This window comes from Nomascus leucogenys, chromosome 9 (genome assembly GCF_006542625.1).
Source record: "Nomascus leucogenys isolate Asia chromosome 9, Asia_NLE_v1, whole genome shotgun sequence".
Taxonomy (NCBI): Eukaryota; Metazoa; Chordata; class Mammalia; order Primates; family Hylobatidae; genus Nomascus; species Nomascus leucogenys.
The window spans coordinates 92,293,131-92,318,108 of NC_044389.1; the positions used below are offsets into that span (position 1 = coordinate 92,293,131).

The following is a 24,978-nucleotide window of genomic DNA, read 5'->3' on the forward strand; positions in this document are numbered from 1 at the left end:
TGTTTGGCAGTAGCAGAAGAACGTAAAAGAGAAGCATTTATCAAGATAAAGGGATTAGAAGAAAATATTGAAGGTGATTTTTTCAAGGGCAGTGAGGGAGCGGTGAATGAGGACCCCTCTGCCTCCAGGCGGTTCCTTCCAAGCCAAGGCCCGCTCTGGGGACATGCAGAACTTCTGTGGACTGAGAGAGCAGCGGAGACTTGGCTTGAAATTCCTTGGGCCTGAAGAGTGTGTCTCTCCATCTTCTGCTCTTCATCTGAGCCAGAAACTTGAGATGGCATCCACTCACCCGAGCCTGCATAATTCACTGGCCGTCAGCTCGTCACCAGCACAGACCATCACTGCCCAACTGGCGTGCTTCCTCACTTCATCATTCTTGGAGCGTAGCAGCTCTACCAGGGGCTCCAATCCACCAGAATTTCTTAACTGAAAGCAGAAACCAAAATGTTACACATTAAGAGTATAGAATGTAACTATTTGTGCTTTTTTAAAAAAAATCTCATTATTTGATTGCTGAAAGGTTTTAACTATGTAAAAATGCTTTAGAATGTGTCTATCTTTAGGTTTATTAAATTCAGGGGTGAAAAATCTATTGCAAACCCTTACACGCAGGAGCCCAGTTTTCGGGGCCCAGGAAAGATCCCAGGGAGGTCATCCTGATTTTATGTGGGACGGAGACTGCAGCAGGAGTCTGTCTTCTCACTGCCCACCCATGGGATGCCCGATGCTTATTCACTCAGCTCCTGAACACTGAACTGTTCATTTGGCTGTATGATAGACAGAATAAGGGGCCCCCAAAGATATCCTCATCCCTGGAAGGGACTCTGCAGAGATGATTAAGGGTCTTAAGATGGGGAGGTTATCCTGTATTAGCCAGGAGGGTTCAGTGTAATCACAAGGATCTTTATAAGAGGGGGACAGAAGGTGCTGCAAGCAGAAAAGAGACATGATGGAAGCAGAGGTTGCAGTGATGCACTTCAAAGATCCAAGAAGGGTCACAAGCCAAGCAATGTGGGAAGCCCCTGGAAGCTGAAAGGGCAAGGACATATAAGACACAGCTTCAGACTTCTGACCTCCCCAACCATATACTATTCGATTTGCATGGCTTTAAGCCACTAAGTGGTGGTCATTTGTTACAGTGGCAATAGGAAGTTAACACAGTCCCTAAGGTTGAGGCTGGATGAACCGATGCCAGCAACGACCCCCCACGTCACTGTGCCTGGCCACCAAGTCAGCACTGTAACCAAAGCAACACTCAAGCAGTTCTTCAGAGAAAGACCCATCTTTGCTAGCTATACACAGTGTCTTGTCTTCATTTCTCAAAGGACTGAAGAGGAAAAGAAAAAGAATTGGATAGAACTTCATTAATTACATTATTAAAAGACATCACTCATGTATAAAATTATTCCAACCAGAAAAAAAAAGATTGGGCAGAGTTCTTGTCTCACGTCTGAAATGTAATGCTGCATTATCCATGCGCCTGGAGGATAAAAAGAACGTTCTTATTCTACCAGCTTGAATGTGTAGTATCCTAAGGCAACATCTCTGTGGAATCTGTTCTACTTTCAGCCACTCTCATCGCAAACACAGGGGCCCTGGTGAGGCTTACATGTTATCACACATTACTTGGACAGCTTAGAAAGTTCACTTGAAGCATCCTTTTGCTTAGCAAGCATAAGGTATAATATAAGACAGTAATCTAACACCACATGTCCTTTAGGCAAAGATTTAATTTATTCATTAATTCCTCCATTTATTCATTCATTCATTTAACAACTGTTCATTCAGCATATATTAATGACATGGACACAGGGGAGAAAAATCTCAGTTTCCTTCCGTAAAGTCTCAAGGATCTTGTAGTCTTTTACACAGAACCCTAAAATTCATAAAAGGAAGACAAGAGGTGCAATGGGAGCATACAGAAAGATGTACCCTAGTTTGAAAACTGAAGTAAAGGCCTCCTGGGGGACAAGAGGGTAGAGCTGGATTTTGAAGGAGAAATAGGAATTTATCAGGTGGGGGAAAAGGGAGAAAGCAGAGAAATCAAGCAGGTATAGCTGTGAGAGCAGAGCATTCTGACATAATTACAAGCAGTGTGGCATTTCTGGAGTGTAGAGTTCCACCTGGAGAGAGTTGGAGCTTACACTTTTAGGTAGGCAGGTGCAGGTCACCAGGGCCCCTGCAGATGGCGCCGAGCAGCTTAACGTTCCCATTGAGGATGCGCAATGATGTGACCAGGGCCACAGGTTAGAAAGATCAGCCTGGGCCGGGCGCGGTGGCTCACGCCTGTAATCCCAGCACTTTGGGAGGCCGAGGCGGGCGGATCACGAGGTCAGGAGATCGAGAACATGGTGAAACCCCGTCTCTACTAAAAATGCAAAAAATTAGCTGGGCGCAGTGGCGGGCGCCTGTAGTCCCAGCTACTCGAGAGGCTGAGGCGGGAGAATGGCGTGAACCCGGGAGGCGGAGCTTGCAGTGAGCCGAGATTGCACCACTGCACTCCAGCCTGGGCGACAGAGCGAGACTCTGTCTCAAAAAAAAAAAAAAAAAAAAAAAAAAAAAAAAGATCAGCCTGGAGCCAGTAAAGGGAATAGGAGGGGAGGGAAAAAAGTAAAGGGTCTCCTGCATATTCCAGGAACTAGGTGGGCTCCCCTGCAGGCTGCATGGAGGTATAAACAGGACCCTTGTTTGTCACTGTGCTCCTGATACCCAGCAGAGCACCTGGCATGCAGTAGTTGGTAAATACATATCTGGTACCTACTACTACCTGAGTGGGTGAGCACTAATGAAGTGAGTCAATGGTAACAAACAAGGGAGATAGAATAGAGATCAAGGAGACCGAAGAAAAAGATTAGGCAGTTGTTTGAGCAGACAGCATAGTGTGAAGCTTGGGCTCTGGACGCAGATGTGTTCTCATATCCCTGACTCGCCACTTACCAACTCTGCTTTGAGCATATTTCTTTAAGCCTCGTTTTCTTCATCTGTAATATGGGGATTACAAACATACCTATCTCAAATGAGGCTTAAATTCATGTAAAGTGCTTAGCACTGGCACATAGTAGGTGCCAAATAAACGTTGGTTTTGTTATTTTTATGGGACAGAGAAGAACAAAGTTCCAGGCTGTTCAAATGAGTGCCATGGTGACATGAAAATGTGAGAAAATTGAGAAAAATAAAAGGATGTTTGTTGATTTAAGTCCAGTTGTATTTTTATTCTTTTAGAAGGCAGAGTCTTTTTGTAGAGATGCGGAGCTCCCTATGTTGCCCAGGCTGGCCTCGAACTCCTGGCCTCAAGCAATCCACCTGCCTCCACCTCCCAAAGTGCAGGGATAACAAGTGTGAGCCACCGCACCTGGCCTAAATAAAGTTTTTCTGAAGATTTAATAGGATCACCATAAATTATCAAGGACATTTTTATATAATAGATTTTCAGATAAATGCAATTGTATGTTTTAAAAATAAGAAATATAAGAGAAACACAAGAGTACATATAATAATCCACATGTATAATTTAAAGAGTCCTAGTAAAAAGCACACCTGTTTCTCTACTATCCAGCTTAAGAGATGACCATATCAATGACAATGAACCCCTGGGTGTTCCACCCAATTACATGCCCCCCTTTCTCACTACAGAAGCAACCGCTTTCTTGAATTTCGGATTCAGCATTCCCTCAATTTTGTTTATAGTTTTAACTTCTATGTATGCATGCCAAAACAGCATAGTGCTTAGCTTTGCATACTTTTGAACGTTACATAAATGGAATCATAAGTACGTATTTTTCTACAACTTGTTTTTGCTTGGCATAATGCTTTTGAACTCATCTCTGTTGACATGCGGGGCTGTAGCTCATTCATTTTCACTGACATGAGATTCTATTTTATGGCTACAGCACAATGCATTATCCATTTTCTTAACAATCGGACAATTTGTTTCAGATATTATTTGTTTAGATATTATAAACAATGCTTCCTGGTACACAGAGGCAACAGATTCTCTTAGGTATACACTTAGAATTGCTGGGTTTATAGGGCATGCTCACCTTCTTTGCTAATAAACAAGACAAGACAATGCCAATTCGTTTTCCACTGTTTTATCGGTTTTGAAGGACTTAAATGACAGGTAGGTTCAATCACTTAAAAATGTTTCAAATGAATCCACCAGTAGGTACTAACCAGAAAAGTGAGAGAACACATGTTATTAAAATTCTCACCTCAGTCCGGGCCTCAACGTCACACGCAGTTGCAGTGACAGCGAGAGCAGCTTTGCTCTGGACGACTGTGTTTGCAGAACGCAGTGGGCTGATGATGGCATGCATGATGTCGTGATTCTGTATGTTCAGGCGCAGGGGCTCCTGCATGGCCATGTTCGTTAATACTGTAGCAGCGTTGGCAATGGCTCCATCTCGTTTACTAGACAGGACGTTTATTAATGGATCAATACCATCAGCTTCAGCAGCAGCGCTGAGTAAATGAAGGAGAAATGAATGTGATTCATCTGAATTCAAAAAATTATCTTTGGAGCATGCAACTAAGCTGCTAAAACAAATGAGTACAGAAATACTATTTTAGAAATAAATTAATTTGCCATGCAATGAACCCAGAATTGAGTGCTAGTGATTTAAATGGAGTCTGGGAAATTTTGAGCTATGAATGAATTTAAATAATTCTTTTTCTACTTGTATGGCTTTTGGTTATAGAAAAATATATCATTACTACTTTTTAGAAACCTCAGAAATAGATGACTACTATTTCTTTAAAAAATGGTACAACCATTATTATTATTTTAATTTACTTATAAGACCAGGAAATTCTATTTAAAGAAACTCTTGTGTGATTTCATACATGAACCATAAAATTCTTAGAAAGTTTTCTTGAAGATAAAATATTCCTAGCTATTAAGAAAACAAAAGCCTTAAATAGTAGGAATGAGTGAGCATGGGAACTACCGATTTAAGTTAAAATTCATTAGCCTGTCTTCCTCTTCTTCAAATTAGGTTGTTAATTGTAGTCAAAGGTTAACAGGTTTGAAACCAGCAAATCATTCTGCATGTGAATACTGCTTTTACAAATTAAACATTAAAGATCAAAGTCATGATATGGATATAAATAGATAATTTTAGTAATGTAGGCATATTCAGTTGTTAAATTTCCTGTCTCTAGTATAAAAAGACTACAGTTACTATTAATATACTAACATTTTTTCACAATTAGATAGCCTAAATCTTCTTTTAAGACCACAAAATAGTCCTTGTTTTTGAGCACCCAGTTTTCCCAGGCAGTCTCCCATCCAACTTCTAGCCTACCCTGCTTAGCTTCCAAGATCAAGCCAGGGTGGAAGGGCTCCAGATGCCAGCTGTCCTTATTTTTAAATCAGTTTAAAGCTCATAGGTAGTAAAAACAAAAATTAGAGCATTTTAATGAGTAGGAGATACTTCAGTTATGTTCTTCAATGTTTGGAATTGCTATAAATAGGAGATGTTCCAAGCAACAAGATAAAGAGAGCATCTTGATTTTAAAGGGAGACCCAAAATTCTGTTTTCAAAATCCATTTAAATCATCATAGTAATAGAAGTCAAGACAATAAAAATACTTGAGATGTCAATAATATGAACATCTCTTTTAAGTTTTTGACACATTTTTTCATTTAGGACTATATAATAATAACCAAAATTAAAAAAAAACTGAAGCTATATGATTCAGCCCATCACCCTGTATTGTGATGAATTAAATTTAATTTGGTACTGTCACTTCAATTTGCTTATTGTGAAGGAGGACTCACAACCTCAAGAAAAGAAGTTATGACAATTGTCCATCAGAGGGGAGGTAAATGAAATCTCCATAAAGAGACTGGTAGCCATAGGTGTAAGGAGGCTGTGACTGTGGCACCAGCTCTGAAAGAAACTGAACCACAGTGACTGGGCAGGAACATAATGAAGAGGGACAGCAGCTCTGGAGAACGGAGGGCTCACTTGGTGTCACCCTCGCAGGACCACCTCCCACCCTGGCTTATATAAACCAGTCCATCAAACACACCACATCCCACAAAGGCAAAAGCAGAGCCTCATTTCGTTTCTACCCCTTCTCCAGTCCTTGTACATTTAATCCTTCTTTGGTATCTCCCATTCTTTCTCTAGGATGACGTCCCTTAAAATTAAAATTTGGTTAGATGACGTGTAACCAAAATTTACCTCTACAAAAATATCCAAAGGCCCTGCATCACTCACTATAATAGCCCGAGGGTCAGCATTTAATTTCCTTTCCTAGGGGATAAAATAAGCATTCTTAAGATAATTTCACTTTTCATCTTCTCTCCTATTATTAATTGGCGTGGCGTTCATTAGGTTTTATGAAAGTGGGAGAAGTTGGAGGTTCTAATATATTAGTTTATCAGAGACATCTCATATTTTTGCAATGGAAATATCGAATACCTTTTACAACTACCAGCAAAAGTGTTAAATTGTACATATCTTCTAATTAATAATATATACTTAACCTCCTTAAAAATCAGTTTTTCCTTTGACTTATTTTTCAGGTATTTAATGTAATCAGCCCCTTAAACCAAATACCTTGTATCTTTTAATCATTATAAACATGCCTTGGCCAAAATGTATGATTCCTTTGTCACTTGGTGGTTTTCCCTTGAGAATGTTCACTTTTTAAAACATCCTGTAGAGTTAAGAAAGAGCATACAATCGCAGGGTACTTCAATGGTATCCAGGAAAGAAACAGAAGTATTTTAAGTAAATGCATACAATAAATTCTCAAAGACTTTGTCTTTTGTGTGTACCAGGGTGTTTTTGGAAAGCTAAAGGAGTTCGCGGGGTTATACATCATCTTTTTCACTGGTCTTGAAAACTAAGAAGCTAAGAAAAATTGGATCATGGAGATACAGGAATTTACATCAGGTATATCTGAACACTCAGCCTTTCTGCTTTGATTTTGTTTCTTTCTTTCTCCTCTACAAAGGCATATTTTGACTTGGTTCATTTATATCTCTACCTTCTGCTCTTTTCTTTGCTCTTCATGGAGACAGTAAAGGGAAATGCATAAAAACCTAGCTGTTTAAAAAACCAAAGATTCTAGTACACAGTGGAATATAGCTTTTACTAAATTGAACATAAATGCCAGCACAGAAAGATGAATCGTGCAGGCACAGCTGGCACAACCTGCATTATATGTGCATATTTGCCCGTAATTTGCTATATGCAGCACTAAGTCTAAAAAGAATAACTGAGATTAACTTATTATGGTGGAAAATTAAACTATCATTCTTGCCTTAAAAAAACTAATTTATATATAGAAGTAGAGTGCAGAATTTATACTTTAAAAAACATAAAAGAATTGAACAAAATTCTTTTTAAACAAAATTGTTTGTTTAAAAAACAAAAAAGAATTGAATTAATTCTGTTTATTTCAAACCTCAGGCATTCTGTTGTATTTTTCCCTGTACACAAGCTGAAGCCTGTCATATTTTTAAAACACATTTCAGTTTCCCAAATAGTATAGCATTATCCAAATGAATGGGATGGAAGTCAAACTGCTTTGTTTTAAAATCCAGAATTATAGGGCCATATGTCATCACAATAATTTGAAAATATTTTCTGATATTTACTATCATTAGTCTCCATCCAGTTGGAGTTTAATCAAGTAAGAGTTTAAAATGTAAATTGGGAAAAAAACAAACTAAAAAACAAATATGGGAATGTATAAAAACATCTGTTTATATCATTTGATATATGTAAACAGAGGTGAAGCTTGACATGTCATGTGACGTCAATCTATTAGCAAGTCCTGACTATTTTCCTCTTTCATATTTCTCAAATCTCTCCCTTCTCTCCATCCTCCCACAGAATCCAATTCAGCATCCTCTCTTGTGGGTTGATATAAATAATCTCCTAAGAGGTCTCTCCTTGCCCCCTCCAGTCCTTCCTCCATCTTACAGCTAAAGTGATGTTTTAAAATTATAATCATATTGCTCCCCTACTTAAAACTTTCACAGTTTCCCATTGCTTAGGATAAAGTTCTCAATTTTTTCTTTTTCTTTTTTGTTATATTTTTAAATTATTTTTCTAGAGATGGAGTCTTGCTATGTTGCCCAGGCTAGTCCCAAACTCCTGGCCTCAAGCAATCCTGCCACCTTGGCATCCCAAATTGCTGGAATTACAGGAGTGAGCCACCATGCCTGGCCTACCCCCAAATTTCTGACATGGTCTCCGAGGCCTTACACAAGCGGCCCCCACTTCTCACGCCAGCCCCATGCACCCCCCCGCCCCTCGCCGCCTCTTCCTATTGCTCCGTGCTCTAGGCTTCTCTTGCAGCCTTCAATATGCCAGGCTCTTTCCGACATCATGGCTCCCCTGCCCTGCTCCCATTTCCTGACATCCTCTTCCCCCAGGACAATGCCCAGCCCTCTTTCACAGCTCAGTGCAAATGTCTTTTCCTCAAGGAGGCACTTCTGGATCCCCAAAGGAGATTTCTTTTTAACATGAGCTCAGAGTATTTGTGTGCTAAATATACGCATTTCTTTTTGTTTAAAAATGTGATATTCTGGCATAAATGTTTACATCAGAAAAAAGTAACAATTTAAAAATGTTACTTTGCAGCACTCATGAATGGAATTCAGCAGATTTTTCATTCAAATGCCCAAGCCCCACAATAAAAGAGCACTTACAGAAAGGACACTAAGAACATCACTGAGGAAAAATTCAAACACAAATAGCGTCTATGGCTCACTAAAAACACTGTGCGATTTCATGTCTGTGTCTTTGCACTTGTGGTCCCCTTGTCCCAAACACCCTTCCCTATCCCTCTGGCACCTGTGGCTAGAAAACACTAGCTCATTCTTCACTCTCTGCTTACCTGTCCCTTCCTCTGCAAAGTCATCTGTGACCATCATGGTCCTCCTTGTTAATCACTCCCTCCACTGTGCTATGTCTGTACCTGGTACATACCTCTTAGAGGTAATATTTGAGTCTTATTTATATTTCTGGTGCTGAGAAGATCAATATATTTTAGTTGACTCGAATCAACTCAAGGTGTGTGAGCAGAAATCCGCTGCAGGTATTGAGAAGGAGGGAGGAGGAAAGTGCTTAGCTCAGCTTTAAGTTTGCAAGAAGGGATAGGATCCACCAACACTGGGATTTCCAGTTTTATCACTTACAGCTGCTCTTGAAATTGGTTCATTTCCTCCCGCCCTCATGCTTCTCCAATTATACAGTGAGGTAATTTTTAGATGGTATTCAAGAATTAAAATTTTGCACTTTAGGCAACTTCTTGGGAACATATTCATCTCTTTTATCAAGGGATGTCTCTATTTTGTCTTTGCAGACATTGTTGACTCTGTTTATTTGAGTGTGCACCAGATGACACCATTTGGTACCTTTCAGAGTTGAATCCTTGCTGCAATTTGAGGTTCACATTCAACCCATCTGCAAAGTCTAGTAACATGAATCAAGGGTGACCTTGGGCAGAATAGAAATCTGTTTAACAGAGCCCACATACAGGGTAATATGTGGAACCCGATGGAACAGATGGTGATATTGGCAATAAGAACCTTGTTTGTTAACAGTGATTACAACCATTCCCACCAGCATGACTTTTCATATGTCTCCGTGAGTTTTGTCACTCCAAGGAAGACATATTGGTGGCAGACACACTGCAAGTGGTCAGGGGCGGTGTGTACGCAGCAGCGACTCAGAGCTGGCATTTTTAAGCCTTGCTGGCTGCAGGAAGTCTGGACAGGTGGAACACTGGCCGTTATGATAAACAGGTCTCCTGGTTATCACAGCCAGATTTGGAATGCTATAAACAGAATTCCTGACTCTTGTTCCAGCCAGTCTCTCAACAAAGGTAATGATCCAAGAAGTGGAGTGTGTTTGCTAAAATGGTCAATTTCTGAGTCCAGAACAAGAATCATCCCGCCGCAGCCCCACAGCTGCAGGACGCTAGTATATGTGCCCCTAAACTCTGGCTGAACTCCAGGATTGACAAAACTAGCCAAGAGAATGTTCGTCTTTTAAAGAAATATTATTTAAGGAGTTTTTCACAATTAAGGGAGAGAACCAATTAACTGTAGGCAAATGCTTAAAATGATGGTTTTAAAATTAACATAATTAAAGTAAAGCCTAGCCACAGGGAAAAAAAAATGTGTTTGCATCTATAGCAAAATAAGAAAAATGCCCCCCCAAAAATGCTAGGAAATATGTGAAACCAAATTGATAACATCGTATTGATGCACCTTAGCCGGTTTCATTTTGAGACTTTCAGAATTCACTTTGATGTTGCAGCCGCGGTGACATTATGCTTTCTCAAAGAGAACAGCATGACTGCAAAGAGAATAGTGAGTGCTACCCCAGCACTTCCACAAAGAGCATGCATGTTTTTGCTACCGATTTTGAGCCAGTCAATCAAAGTCTGGGGAAATCAAATGTAATTTCCTCCCAAGTGACGCGGAGCCTTTATTGACCTATCTGTTCAATCACAATACTTCACTTCCATACATGCTACCTCCTGTTTCAAATGCTAGAATGCCCTACTCGTAATTAACTACCTGCCATCAGCAAAGAACAACTCTCTTTTGCATGGCTGACTTGTCTCCTAATAAAATAGGAATGATGGTCGAGGAGTTAGGATATTCATAATAAATGACTTTTGCAGCTACCAAATGTTTCTGTTTAGCCTGAAAATCAGCCTATTTACATATCTGTCAATGACGAGGGATACAATCCCAAAGTAATTAGAGATAACATGTTGTTGATTTTCTTAACTAAATAATAAGGATGCTGAATGCTCTAGTGCGACAGCAAACAAAAAAAATCCCTGCGCTTGCCAGGACTGGTTTATTCTCAGCAGCTCAGATGTCACTTCTTCAGAGAGCCCTTCCTTAACAAGCCCTGTATCATTCTCTAGGCCCCTTTCCTAACCCCGGGGCCATGGCCCTCTCTCCGCATTGTGCTGTTTTAAGTTTACCTATACTGTAACAATTCTGCAATTACCTTTTTAAAATTACTCGTGTACTGCTGGCCTCCCTGACTGAAATGTAGGCCTGATGTGTTCCTTTCCTGTGGTACCCCAAGAGCCTAGCACAGTGCCCAGCAAGTAAAGAATACCCAGATAATGGTAGAATCATTACCAAAAAAACCCCAAAACAAAACAAAAAAGAAAAAACAAAAAAAAACCCTACGCTCAAGGTGGTAAGTTCCCTATATTTTGGGATGAAATGATAACAGCTGTAAAGACGGATCACATCTGGCCCCCAGTGGAAGAAGCTGGATTCCAGACTCCCTGTGATACTGGTTAGGGGGTAATCGCTTACATGCACAAAATACAGTAGATTGTGTAGATTCATTGTTACTTGTTTGTTTCATAGTCAAAAAAGACAGGATGCAGAGAGACTAAAACTTGCTCAAAAGTAAATCAACAGAGACCAGAAAAAAAAAAAACAAAACACATGGTTTTCTGACCTTTAATTTATTACTTTTTACATTTTTCAAACCTCTTAAGCTTTAAAAAGTATAGTATTTTCAGGAAAACAAAAACCAAAAGAATTTACTTGCTTTAGGACATCATTCCTTAGGGAATGGAAAATGAGAAAGAGGAGGAGGCAGAGGAAGCAGAGAGGGGGAGAAGGGAGACTGGGGAAAGGAACCCGGGGAAAAAGGTGGAAGGAGGGTCAGAAGCAAAGAGAAAGGGAAAGGAAGTGATGAAAGATGATTCCAAAGGTGCCTACTGGAGTGAGTACAAGGAGTGCTGGAGGAATTCAAAGAGATCATGAATTTCAGCACAAGGGAAATTTCTGGTGGGGAAAATGTGGAGAAGTTAAGGGTCCTGGAGGCACTGATGAGGAAAGAATGAGAGAAAAGTTGCCGGAGTGGAGAGTAAGAGGTTCAGCTCCTACCAGCTCCCTGGGGACGTACAGAACAGACCACCTCTGTGATTGTGAGCAAGGACCAGGCCTTGGTTTCCTTATGTGCAAAATGGGCATGACAATAATATTCCTTCCCCCATAGGACTGCTCTGGGATTTAATATATTCCACTCAAGGACTTAGCTCAATACCTGGCCGATAACTGCCAGCTTTCAACAACATCATCATCATCCTCTTAGCATTCAGTGAGCCACAAGGGTAGAGAGTTTCAGATCATGGAAACGGAAGATCATATTGTAAAACTTGTGTATGTGCATGAAAATTTCATTTTCAGACAATTTTTAGCTAAACAGCAAAATCTCCTACACCTGCAGGGCTAGAGCTGGGGCAGTTTCCTCGGAAATCCTACGCAAGCCTTTCCACTCAAGTGTAATCAATGAGCGGAAAGGACCATTTCCAGAGTGAAGAAAAATCAAGAGAAATGATTAACATAAAAAGTCAAGGGTTGGTAAAAATAACCTTATATAGGTTTTAAGTATGCTTCAAATTGAAAGGGGGGGGGAATCACATAATATAAAGATTTCCTCTGAAAATAAGTAATGTTGGAAATTAAACCTGAAAGAGTTCTAGCAACTTTAAAACGAGGTTATGCATTTATCAGTCTCTGCACTGTAGGTAATAAAAGTAGCATGGATAATTTTCTAAGTGAACTTTTTATGGGATTCACTTGGCCTCACAAAATCAGTAGCTAATCAAATTCATACTGTTGGTCAAGGTCAGGTGGGCATCCACTGACATGAAATGGGGATAGGGAATCCACTTATTCTATTGCAAAATTCAGCTTTTCATTCTATGTTTTCCAAATTCAGTATGATTTTTCCAATCCAGTATAACCAACATTTAGAATAAGATTCCATCAGACAGGGAGGAATCTAGGCTCTAAGGAGCAGAAAGAAAAGCATCCACTCAGTAAACTTGGACGGAAATAATGCAAGAATAATTCTCAGGTTTACCATGAGGACTTTTCCCATTTATTTTATCTATTGATTCCAGAGGACTTTTAAGGTATTAATTAACATGTTAAATACATTCTTCCAGAGGTCATCCTTAATACAAAACAAAACCTCCTAAAAAGTTATGAAATTAGCTAAGTTATCTTGCAAGATACTCATATTGTGAGTATTCTAATTCAATGGATCTAGAATTTTACAACAAAATGATATAAATAAGAATGTAAAACAAAATCTATTATACAAAGTCAAGAGCAAAAAATCAACTCTAGAGAAACCATAATAGCAATGAGATTTCTTAGGTTATGTTGTTCAAGAGTATTGCATTTATCCTATCTGGTTATATGGCACAGAAGATGTCCAGCTACCGGTACAATGAATGCGTCAAAACATTTATAAATGACTACACCTTAATAGCGGACAAAGTCAAACACAAGCATCTGTGAAACACACATTTAGCAGTAGAATATTATCTCTAAAAGCACCATGTTGAAATGATTTTCAGATCGGAATCTTTTAAAAATGTTTTGGAAATATTATCTTAGGTACACTGGAGAGTGTTTCAAATTAAATTAACGTACGTTTCATTAAACTACAGAACAATCCTTCCATTACCTTTTTTGCCCCTCCCCCAACGTCCTCCTAAACGGCCACTAGGGGTCAGTATGAAGACGCAGTTCCTTGCATTGTTAGAAAATGGAACTCTCCGAAAATGAAAAACCCTATGCAACAAAGACAATAGCTGTACAACCTTAGCAATATTAAGTGCAACCTATACATCAAGTCTACAACACGAACTTGCATTTTTCATGGGACTACGTTTTAATTTTGTAAATCACTGTGGATTATCTCTATGTTCAATGCTTCTTTAGTAAAAAGTATTCAAAATGACAGGATTACTTTTATGTAAGTGGGTCTGTGTAACCGGCCAAGAAGTGTGCTCTAAGAATAGGGTGTTAACATTTATTTTTCAAAGGGTGATGGGACACATGTCTAGCCATTTCATCCCTTCCTGTACAGGGATGGAGAAGGAAAAGTGAAACTTGTGGTTTGTATTTTGCTAACTTTAAGAGATTTTTCCCCCCTTCAAAATGACCATCATCAGTCACTGCACTCAGCCTTCATTCCACCATGAAATATAGGCAATTCTAAGGAGAAACCATTAGCCTAAAAGCAATAGAATAAAATAAATGGTAACAATAAATAGACATTATCTTCCCACCAACTTTACTGAATGGGATAGAAATTTTTCAAAAGGTTTGAAAAGTGCTTCCTATTTCTGCTGGAGAAACTTAACATTCCAGGAAATCATTAAGATCATGCCCCTCCCTGACAATACTGAAAAGATTGATAAGGACTTTGGTCACTGTGAGTAAATGCAGCACTGATTTTTGTTGAAGCACTAGATGAAGTATTGACTTTTCTTGAAACACTGTGTGAAGTTCTGTATGTGGCATACGTTCTAAAGTTTTCTCTACAAATTGCATGGCATTCTCAGGCATGATACTCCATGAATAATTCTAATAAGTATTAAAATTAGTCAATGCTTTATTTCTATGTTAGTGAAGAGAATGTTTAATACTGATAATACAAAATGACAAGTCATCCACATGTAACGAGGACATTCTAAGGTTCCCAAAGCACTCAAATGCACACCCATATAATTTGGGGGCGTTCTATCTGTTTGTGGAGTCCCTTTGGAGTGTACTGCTTACAATTTCATCATTACTTTGTGCGGTCCTGACCATAGGGAACACAACAGCAAGACAGTTTCTGGGGAAGAGCTTTTTGTCTCTGGTATTGTATAAGTTGGCAATGGGCCAGTAATCAATCAATTAATTTTTGTAGTCATCACTATATGTGCTAACATTTAGAACTTTGTTGGGTCACTGCTGTCATGGAAAGTCAAAAGGGGTACAACAAATAAAAAATAAAAAGCAAAGAAATGGAAAGAAAAGGGTCTCTAAGATTTAGGTAAATCACTCAGTTCTTCATGGGGATGACATGGAATAATTATGAAGAATCAGAGTAAGTGTGATCTATGTGTAAACAAGGGACTTATGATCATGCATTTACTGTAACAAAACTTCAGTTCTCACTTCTCTATAGGTATTAAAATAATTGTAGTTTTACTGTGTATATTTTTATTTTGTTCATTGCATTTTATTTCCTAAGATAATTGCATCTTTTGAAAACTATCTAGCCAACATTTATACTAATCTTTTTAGTTCTGAACATTTATTCTAATCTTTTCATAGTTTACCAGTGGCGAAATTTAGTTAGCATTGCCAAAGGGAAGTGAAAAACACTGAACCCTTTTTCTTCTTGGAATAACTTAAACTCTAATTCTGATCAGATCCAACAGATGGCAGTGATGTTATAAATTAATAGTTTAAAACATTCTTTTAATATGTAGGGTCTGCTCCTCAGAGAATAAGTCTCTCAGTACTTGCATAAATAATATGGAACTTTGATATGACTAATTAGATAGAAACATACAGGATAAATGTAACGTGAAATTTAGCTGAAAACAATATTTCCTATGTCAAAAATAAACAGTTTTCTCATTTCCAAAAGGCATTAGAAATTGTTAACTGTCAAAGAGATTAGCAGTATACCAAAAAAGGATATGTGTCCAAACAACTAAATGGGTTACATTTTTCTATAAAATTCATTATTGCTTCTTGGTTTCCATTCTTATCTGTTCCTTTCTATGGGCATTGTTTTAGCCTTCTCACCTTTTATTTATTCACTTAAAAATAGTTTTACTTTGCTTTCTCCTTCTTTCATTGCTAATAAGTGAATCTGGCCGTTCTTATCCCCCTTTACTATGCCTTTATAAAAATAGTTATTTTTATTCTTATTCATTGCCTTTTCATATTTGTACCCACTTTAAGTAATCTTTATGCTGTAGATAATAAAGAATTAGAAGTATCAATAGAAGGCTCTTATAGGGAAGCCTCTAATGTTGCTTCTGTTTTCCAAGTTATGTAAAAACAAAGAAAACAACACTGATGATTGCTTTCTGTTTTAAGTAATGGCCATTAATGATTGTTTGACAACAGACTTTGTTTGTCAAATAGACTTTGTTTTCCTCACTTTTCTTTTACTTTTGGGTTTTCTGTTTTGTTTTGTTTTGGGTTTTTTTTTTTTGAGATGGAGTCTCACTCTGTTGCCCAGGCTGGGGTGAAGTGGCGCGATCTCGGCTCACTGCAACCTCTGCCTACAGGGTTCAAGTGATTCTCATGCCTTAGCCTCCCATGTAGTTGGGATTACAGGTATGCACCACCAGGCCCGGCTAATTTTTGTATTTTTAGTAGAGACGGGGTTTCGCCATGTTGGCCAGGCTGGTCTCGAACTCCTGACCTCAAGTAATCCACCCGCCTTGGCCTCCCAAAGTGCTGGGATTACAGATGTGAAACACCTTTGCCCGGCTATTTTTTGGTTTTATTTTATCCTATTTTCCTTTGAATGCCTACTATGGGATGGACACTGTTCTAGATGCTTGGGATGCATCAGTGAATTAAATAGATGAAGGCTGCTCCCTTCATGGATGCTAGCGGTTGGTGTGTGGGGAGGGGGGTGCAGGGGGGTGGGTGGTGCAGAAAATAAATGATGATAAGTGTACCAGGTGAGTTACATGCTATGATAGAAAATGATAAGTGTGTGTGAAAAGGGCAGCAGGGAAGGAGCGTTGAGAATATGCATGTGTGGAGTGCAATCTTAAGCCGTGTGGTAATGCTAAGTGGCTTCGCCAAGGTGACAATTTAAAAGAGATGTAAACGGGGTGAGGGAGAGAACCACAGCCTGCCTGGGAAGAGGTTTACCAGGCAAGAGGATGTCACTACAATGACCTAAGGCAAAATACTCCTGGAAGCGGAATTTACTTCCAGGATATATTTTATGTCTATTTTACTCTACAACATTAGCCCATTTGTAAGTAAAAGGATTGATGTTTGTTAATAATTTTTAACTACCATCCATATCCACGTATCCATAACTCAAATGCCTGGAAATTTCACATAACCACAACATACATGAGAATTATCTGTGGGGGTGGGGAATGGCCTCTGAGAAGCAAAAAATACGTACGTACAGAAGAGACATCAGGCCCTCCTGTATGGCTTTTATGTAAAATTTGATAAAGCTGGGTTACCTGGAATCCAAGCTTTTCATGGACAGAAAGGAAGGATTTGAAAGAAACTCTGGCAGGGAGGAAGTTAGAGCTCTGACAGTCAGATCCACTGATGGCAGTGAAAATGAAAAACAGCTCTCAGAAGCTTGATAAGGAATCAACAAAATGCATCAAAGGTCAAAGGAGCTGCCCCCCCCCAATTTATACCCAGCGAGTGGGACAAGTAGCCCCCCTTCCCCAAGGGGCCCTGAGAACACCTCCGAGGGTCACATGGCAGCCACTTAGTCAAAATGGCAACCATAACTTTCCCCACCAAAGTTTAATAACAGCGTAATCAGTTCAAAAGGCTGAGAGGGAGCTCAATGCAGAGGCTCAAACCTGTAATCCCAGCACTTTGGGAGGCCAAGGTAGGAGGATTGCTTGAGCTCAGGAGTGTGAGAGACCAGCCTGGGCAACATGGTAAGACCCCATCTCTAAAGAAAAAAAAAAAAAGAAAGAAAAATTAACTGGGTGGGATGGTGCGTGCCTGTCATCTCAGCTACCTGAAAGGCTGAGGCAGGAGGATCGCTTTAGCCCAGGAGGTTTAGGCTGCAGTGAGCTACGATTGTACCATTGCACTTCAGCCTGGGCAATAAAGTGACACCCTGTCTGAAAAAAAAACAGAAGGTTGAGAAGGAAGGATTTTAGAAGATTTTAATTCAAATTTATCACAAATTTTTAAAAGTTTTTTTGGATTAAAAAAGTAAATTTTTAAAAATCTACTAAACTTGAGTATCTAAGAAACCTGATTCATAAAGAATACCAAATAGGTAAGATCTTTTGGCATCAATTAAGGTGATGATCAGATTACTTCAATAAAGTTGAAGATCTTCTACATAGGGCTATGAATGGTCTGATTATTTATTTATGATTGCTACTAAAATTGCTCATTATCATACTATTTTATTACATTTGAGTATTTTTTTTGTTATGAGAAAGCAAGATGTGTGAAAATCTGAAATCAGATACATTAGACTATAAATTAATTTACATAAAGATTATAAAATTCTATTTTTAGATTATGAAAAGATTTTAATAAAAAAAGCATTTGTTGGTTTTACAAAAAGCATTACCACAAGTACATTTCTCCTTCCCTGGGTTGATTATTTAATTTAGAAAATTTTGATCTACCCACAATTTTCCAAGCAAAAACCTATTACATAAAGGAAATTGCACCAACATTATATGTTACCATGACAACACCAGCGATTACTCAATGCACGAAATGAGCCTCCAATTCCAGAAGATGCCCTGAGTTTAAGAATTAGAGTTTAAAAATTCACTTTAGGCACATTAAGATATGCGTGTAGGAGAAGGGTTACATTTTAACTACATAAAATTAGTATTTGCAACGCTTATGTGCATTTTTAAAAATTAGGATAGCAATGATCAAATATTCAAACATCTATCAAATGCACCTGGAGGAAGTTAACTCTGGGCTTTTCTCTCCTATGCTACTTACGTGTGACAGAAAAATAATTAGAAAACCTTGATTCCAACCACCCCAGCAGCAAAGCCACGATGCTTCCTGGGGAGATGATTGAATGGACCGCTACTAAAAGTGATGCCAGAAATACTCACCAATGCTGAGTTTAAGCTAACAATTTTTAAAAGACGATCTGAGTAGAAAATTATCTTATTAAAAATAACCAATCACATTTGTTGTCATTTCTGTTATATTTGGCATTACTAATTAAACTCAAGGAAGCTTCTAGAAGGACTATGTGGTTTATTCGTGTTCATTCCTTTTGATTGACTCCAGAATCTTTTGCAACTTCAGTCTTCAGCATTTGGCATAAATCTGTCAAATTTGATTCCATATCCTCCTTAAAAGCATTCATCTCCAATACTTTTTAGCTCAGAAAATCCCAAGTAAAAATTATATAGATCTCAAGGAATATTCAGAAAGCCACTTTCACTCATGTTCCATTTCCCTTACAAAATACAAAATTTAAAAAAAACAGAATGGACAGTATATAATAGGTTAAAGAAATAACTGCAATTAAAAATTTACAAGAATAAAATTAAATTACGTAACTAAAGTTGACTGTAGTAGAGAAGTCAGGCATCATTTAGTCCTGACTGACCTCTCTATGGTAACAAAATGGAACTATGAGTCAGATGACAAAAATCTGTAAAATAGATAATTAAACTGAGAGAGATAATCTGAAGGAAGTCCCTTTTAGAACTACTTACCATCCTAATTTTCTATGATTTTATGTAAAATAAAGCCAAAAATATAAGCCAGGCAAACTCACATCAAATCAAGACACCTATACACTCTCAAGGCTTGTTAAAAGTGTTCTAGATCATATACAAATCTAAATGGACTGCAGAGAGAAATGGTTTAGTGTCTCTGATAAGATTTGTTTTTGCACCGTGCGACCATATTGGAAAAACCACTGAATATGCTATTTTCAAATTGCTACTTAGAAGGACTCAATATTCCAGAAATTTGCGTGCTTTCATAGAGATAATGATGTCCCTTAATTTAGGAAATTACTGTGTCAAAGATTGTAGCTATTAAAGGAACACAGTTTTGTTTTGACACTTAATGCATTCCTCTTATGTTTTTATCGGGCAGTTAGATTTGTAGTCATTCCATTAGGATCTTATAATTTGTGTGGCAGAATAGAAAGGGAAAGAAAGGCTAAGAACTATTAGTATGTGATGGAGGCAGAGGGAGATTTATTTCATGTTAGAAAAGGGTAATTTTAGCCATGATATCACAAAGCAATAATAAATGAAAGCTAACTAACATACCAAATGAGATGGAGGCAGGGCAAATAATTATTTTATTTAGGGAAGTTGCCTTCAATAAATTCTTACTGTCTTATAAGGCAGTCTTATCTCCTGTAGAGGAAAGAACTCAGACTTTGGAGTCTGACAGACCCGCATCGATTTCCAGCTCAGCTATTTTGATAAAAATGTGTACCTGGGAAAATTAAGTAAGCTTGAAAAGTCTCAGTTTCCTCAATTGCTGGCAGATTATTTTGGTAATTTTTAAAATGAGTATAAATTACACACCAGAGTGCTTGGGATAGTGAAGGCATTCCTATTCCTTAACTTTTCTTCACAGTATTTGCCCATAATATGCTTTGGTTTGTTTGTTTGTTTGTTTGTTTGAAGTGGAGCCTCGCTCTGTCGCACCCAGGCTGGAGTGCAACGGTATGATCTCAGCTCACTGCAACCTCCACCTCCCAGGTTCAAGCAATTCAGCTGCCTCAGCCTCCTGACTGGCTGGGATTACAGGCGCATGCCACCATGCCCAGCTAATTTTTTGTATTTTTAGTACAGATGGGGTTTCACCATGTTGGCCAGGCTAGTCTCGAACTCCCGACCTCAAATGATCCGCCCGCCTCAGCCTCCCAAAGTGCTGAGATTACAGGTGTGAGCCACTGACCTTTTAAATGTTTCTATGTTATCTAATGTTTATACCCTTTTAAGATGGATCTTTAAGCATTTTTCCAGATTTATCAAATGCTCATCCGATCTTGTCTTTAACATTTCCAGCATTATTCAGTCTTATTTGCAGAAGCTTCTACAAGAGTCCTCCTGGTCCCTGAAATCAAATGGCCTGCACATTTTCCCAATAAACTCAGAAACAGTTAAGATTTTGTACTATTTTTGGAAAGAAGGCCCATCTGATGATTCTATTTTCATAAGGGATTCTGAAGAATAACCCCAAGATAGACCATCTGAAGAAATTCATAGACTATCGTGAAAGTCAATATACTAACATGAGAACATCTTGGACTGTGAATTGTCCCACAGGTCAGTGCTGGGTGAGGATCTCTGAACTTACTTTGCATTAGCAGGATTGCAAGTGGTTAGGTTTGCCAGGGCTAGAGCTGCCGCTTCCCATACCTCTTCATTGTCACTTTTTAGCAACTGAATTAACTGTGGAATCCCTACAGAAAGAGAAGGTAAAAATGTGACTTTTAAAATGCCCAGGGGCACTAAAATATAGTAACCTAAAAATGCTCAAAAGAGTTGTTTCCAGTTGGCTTACCCTGATTATTGAAAAAATCTTTGCTGCCTGAATTCTCACACATTGCTGAAATAGCTTGGGAAGCAGCAATTTTCGTTCCATCATTTTCAGAACCCAAAAGGGCTACAAGGCACTTTTCAACCTGTTGTTCTTGAAAAAGTTTTCTATTTTCAGCTTTCACACACCAAAGGGAAAAAAATTCAAAATTTTAATGCAAAAACTGCTAAGTATTATTACTTTCCCATCCAAAGTCTAATAGGAATTCAAACCATTTGGTAGTTCTAGTATCAGAGTCTAAACTAGACAAAATCTACAACTATTTAACTTTAGAATACAGTAATTATGCAAAATGAATCATGAATGTTTTTTCCTATTCCCTTGTATGAGATCAATATTATGGCCAAGGAAAGTCTATAATAGGAAAAAGGCAAGTTTTTGGATTTAGCAAGCACTGATTTAACACGAGTCATGCACCTGACCTGGTACTCAGTGTTCACAGGCTATTTGTTCACTAAGGACACAATCCAGTTTATTTGATGGTTCTTTTGAATATAAAACCCAATCTTGGAAGAATGCCTAAGATGTGCAAACTGGTGAGCTAGATGCTTACGACCTTCAGGAGAAGAGCAGAGGAGAGGAGAAAGTAAAAATAGTTGTAAAGTATGATCCCGAGTCTTAAGAAATTTATAGTTTTATATCAAAATATAATCATCATTTTTGTCTCAAATGACAATACATACTTAAGTAGCAAAAATTAAAATAATTATTTAAAGTGAGGTCTAAGTACATACCATTATATTCATCCCATTTAAAACACTAAGTTTGAAACCAAAGTATTTTTAATGTTCTTTTGTTCCCAAAACATTGTTTTCTCTTGGCTTTGTTTGATTTTTTTATAAATGACAATCTCATTACTATACTAACGTAAATACTGCATTAAGCTAAATGAGAACATTAAAATAATTTTTTGTTTTGTGTTCTATTCTAATTTTTTTATGTTCTAACTAATTCTAAAGAAGTTCCTCTTTATTAAAGTATGTTCTAGAAAAAATATATTAAATCAAACTGTTTTGATGAAATAAAGATGTACCAGAGACTAGTATAAAAAGAAACAACCTACAAATAATTCCTTGCTAAATAATTTGGTTCCTTCAAAAAATCATCATAGATTTGATCATTTATTAATACCCTTTGTAAAGTTTGTAAAATTAACCTTTATAAATTCTATTTTTGTGATTGAAATGGAAGAATGTGTGATATGCACTCTTACGATATATAAGAGAAGAATATTCTATTAGAATAAGAATTTTTGCAAAAAAATGCTGATATTAATTTAGATTACAATATTTACATGTGGAACTAGTTCATTACTTATACGTATGTTAATTAACTTGGCTTTTTTTCAGAAATATTTTCAGAAATTAACATCAGCTAGGTTTCCATTGTAAAGTTATGATTTCTCCCTTCCTTCAACGATGACTCAAAAAAAATTGTCCTTTTTCGGAGAAGCAGTATCACGTTTAAATGGCACCATATTTGCAAATACTTTTGGCCTTTGTTCACCTGATACACAGATATATATTAAACAATCTGGCCACAACTGGCACAGGCTAAGTTATTAATGCTCCTGCTCATTCATTTTAAACCAATCATGAACCATGTCCTGTAATCCTATCATTTTAATCTCTTGTTCCTTTCATTTACCATTAGAATTCAGGCAGGCCATAACTTTTTTTCATAAAAAAGCTTCAGTTAATACTTAACTCTAAAGTATGTGGCTCCGAAAATGTTTTAAATATACACAGTTCTTATTATTTTTCACTGAATAAGTAATATCCAAAACTTTCCAGAGTCTCTGACCTAAAATGCTTAGATTTCTCATTAAGATTTCCCTGATGGCTCCAAACCAAATTTTCTAAACAGAACCCTCTTAGCATGGATTCTATCAGGAAAATTGGCCAAAATGATTAATTTGAAAAAACGAACTTTGGAGTATGTAGTTGTTGCATTCAGAAAACAGTATATTTACAATTATTGAAAAGATTTTTTTAAATAATTTAAATAGATACTGAGGGCGATTAGTTTCTCAACCTTGCTGGGAGTGTTCTCAAAATGCAGCTGTGTTCACTAAAACTTAAAAGTGCTGACTGCAGCGTGGCTATAATAGAGTTAAAAGATGAATTAACATATTAACCAAATACTTTCCTTGAATTGCTACACCAAGGAGTATTTATGTTTTAATTACACAGATCATAAAGATGGCAAGATAGTTATGCTACTAATAGCATAATGTCCTTTAAAAATAACATTTGTTCAGTATCCCTAAAATAAAACGCATGACGTTTTCTTAACTGGAAACAAATCTGTATGTAATGATGCTTTCCTTCATCCATTCTCAGAAGTTGCTATTGTGCCACTTTTGCTCCTGCTGAGATGTTAATGCCAGTTCATAAACCTCATGGGAACACGGTAATTAACACCTTCCTCCTACTGGTACCAGGTCAAAGGCATATTGATTTGGGCTTTCCACAGTTGAGATGCATGTTAAAAGTTTACTCAACAAACAACACTTAAAGAAAGTGTGTTTATGAGTTTGGATGTTTCGAATGTGTTTCTGACATACAATGACAATGCATGACCTTGTCTAAAAAAATATTCCTATGATGATGGAAAGTAAAAATAAGTGTATAAATTGTTATTGATAGTTACATTGTATAATAACAGCGTAAGGAGCAATATTTGTCAAAATCTACTTATAAATGGAGTTTTCTAACTGTGGGAATTTTTTAAACTTCTTCATGATTATATGCTTTCAATACAGGAATATTAGGATATAGCTTTCTTATTCATTGTTAAGTTTTTAAGAGTTTGCCACTGTAACTAATATAAAATAAGACATGTCTGATTAAGCTGGCTGGGTCTGGCAGATAGAGGTCAAGGCAGGCAAGAGTTGATATACAAAGTAGACAAATGATATGGTTTGGCTGTGTCCCCACATCTCATCTTGAATTGCAGTTCTCATAATCCCCACATGTTGTGGGAGGGAACAGGTGGCAATAATTGAATCACAGGGCCAGTTTCCCCGATCCTGTTCTCCTGATAGTGAGTTAGCTCTCACGAGATCTGATGGTTTTATCAGGGGCCCCTCCCCTTTGCTGGGTATTCATTCTCTCTCCTGCCACCCTGCAAAGAGGTGCTTACTGCCATGATTCTAAGTTTCCTGAGGCCTTCACCAGCCCGGCAGAACTGTGAGTCAATTAAACCTTTTTCCTTTATAAATTACCCAGTCTCAAGTATTTCTTCATAGCAGTGTGAGAACAGACTAATACAACAAGAAATACAGGTAGGACCTGAAAAGAAGGCAGAATCTAGAATCCAGGCAGGAGGAAGAGGTGGATATGGTAGATCTGGCCAGATAATAAGAGTTAAGAGGTAAATAAATCAACCAAAATAGAGGAGAATAATTAGGTAATGACAAAGATTTAACCTATCTTCTAGCACTGGCCTCAAAGATGTTGGTTCTGCCCTAATATTGTGTTCTGGTCAGAAGTGGGCAGTACTGCCCAAAAATGTCATGGCTAAGGCAGATCAGAGTCCTTAGGGGAAATCCTGCTTCTGGAATGGAGAGATTTTCTCAAAGCCCTGCACTTCCAATCAGAAGAGCGTTCACTCATAATAATTTATTGGGATATGTGAACAGAGAGAAAGTTTGAATCTTCGTGGAATCATCTTTCTAGAGGTTCCAAGAATCAAGCTTTCAGACCAGATATCTCCTAGGCTATAAGAAAATTAAACCACCTCTGCATTCACTGAATTTGAAGATCCACCTGGCATACTTTTTCAGTTTTTGTAGAGTTGCCAAGGATGAAAACAATTTAAGAAGGAAGGAGGCTATGTCAGAAGGGATAGAGGAAGATTACCAGTTGAGTAAGTTGAAT

The 24,978-nt window shown here is 37.8% G+C and overlaps 1 protein-coding gene across 4 annotated transcripts in view; it reads right to left on the bottom strand.

Moving 5' to 3' along the window:
* ARMC3 (armadillo repeat containing 3) overlaps nucleotides 1–24,978 on the bottom strand; it is a 111,927-nt gene that overhangs the window by 37,085 nt on the left and 49,864 nt on the right. For all 4 annotated transcript variants that reach the window (XM_030818466.1, XM_030818463.1, XM_030818464.1 and 1 more), the window contains 4 exons: nucleotides 21,062–21,214; nucleotides 20,855–20,960; nucleotides 4,212–4,461; nucleotides 290–426 (listed from right to left, as the gene is read on the bottom strand). In XM_030818466.1, the coding sequence (XP_030674326.1) occupies nucleotides 290–426; nucleotides 4,212–4,461; nucleotides 20,855–20,960; nucleotides 21,062–21,214 (646 nt within the window). The remainder of the gene's footprint in view (nucleotides 1–289; nucleotides 427–4,211; nucleotides 4,462–20,854; nucleotides 20,961–21,061; nucleotides 21,215–24,978) is intronic.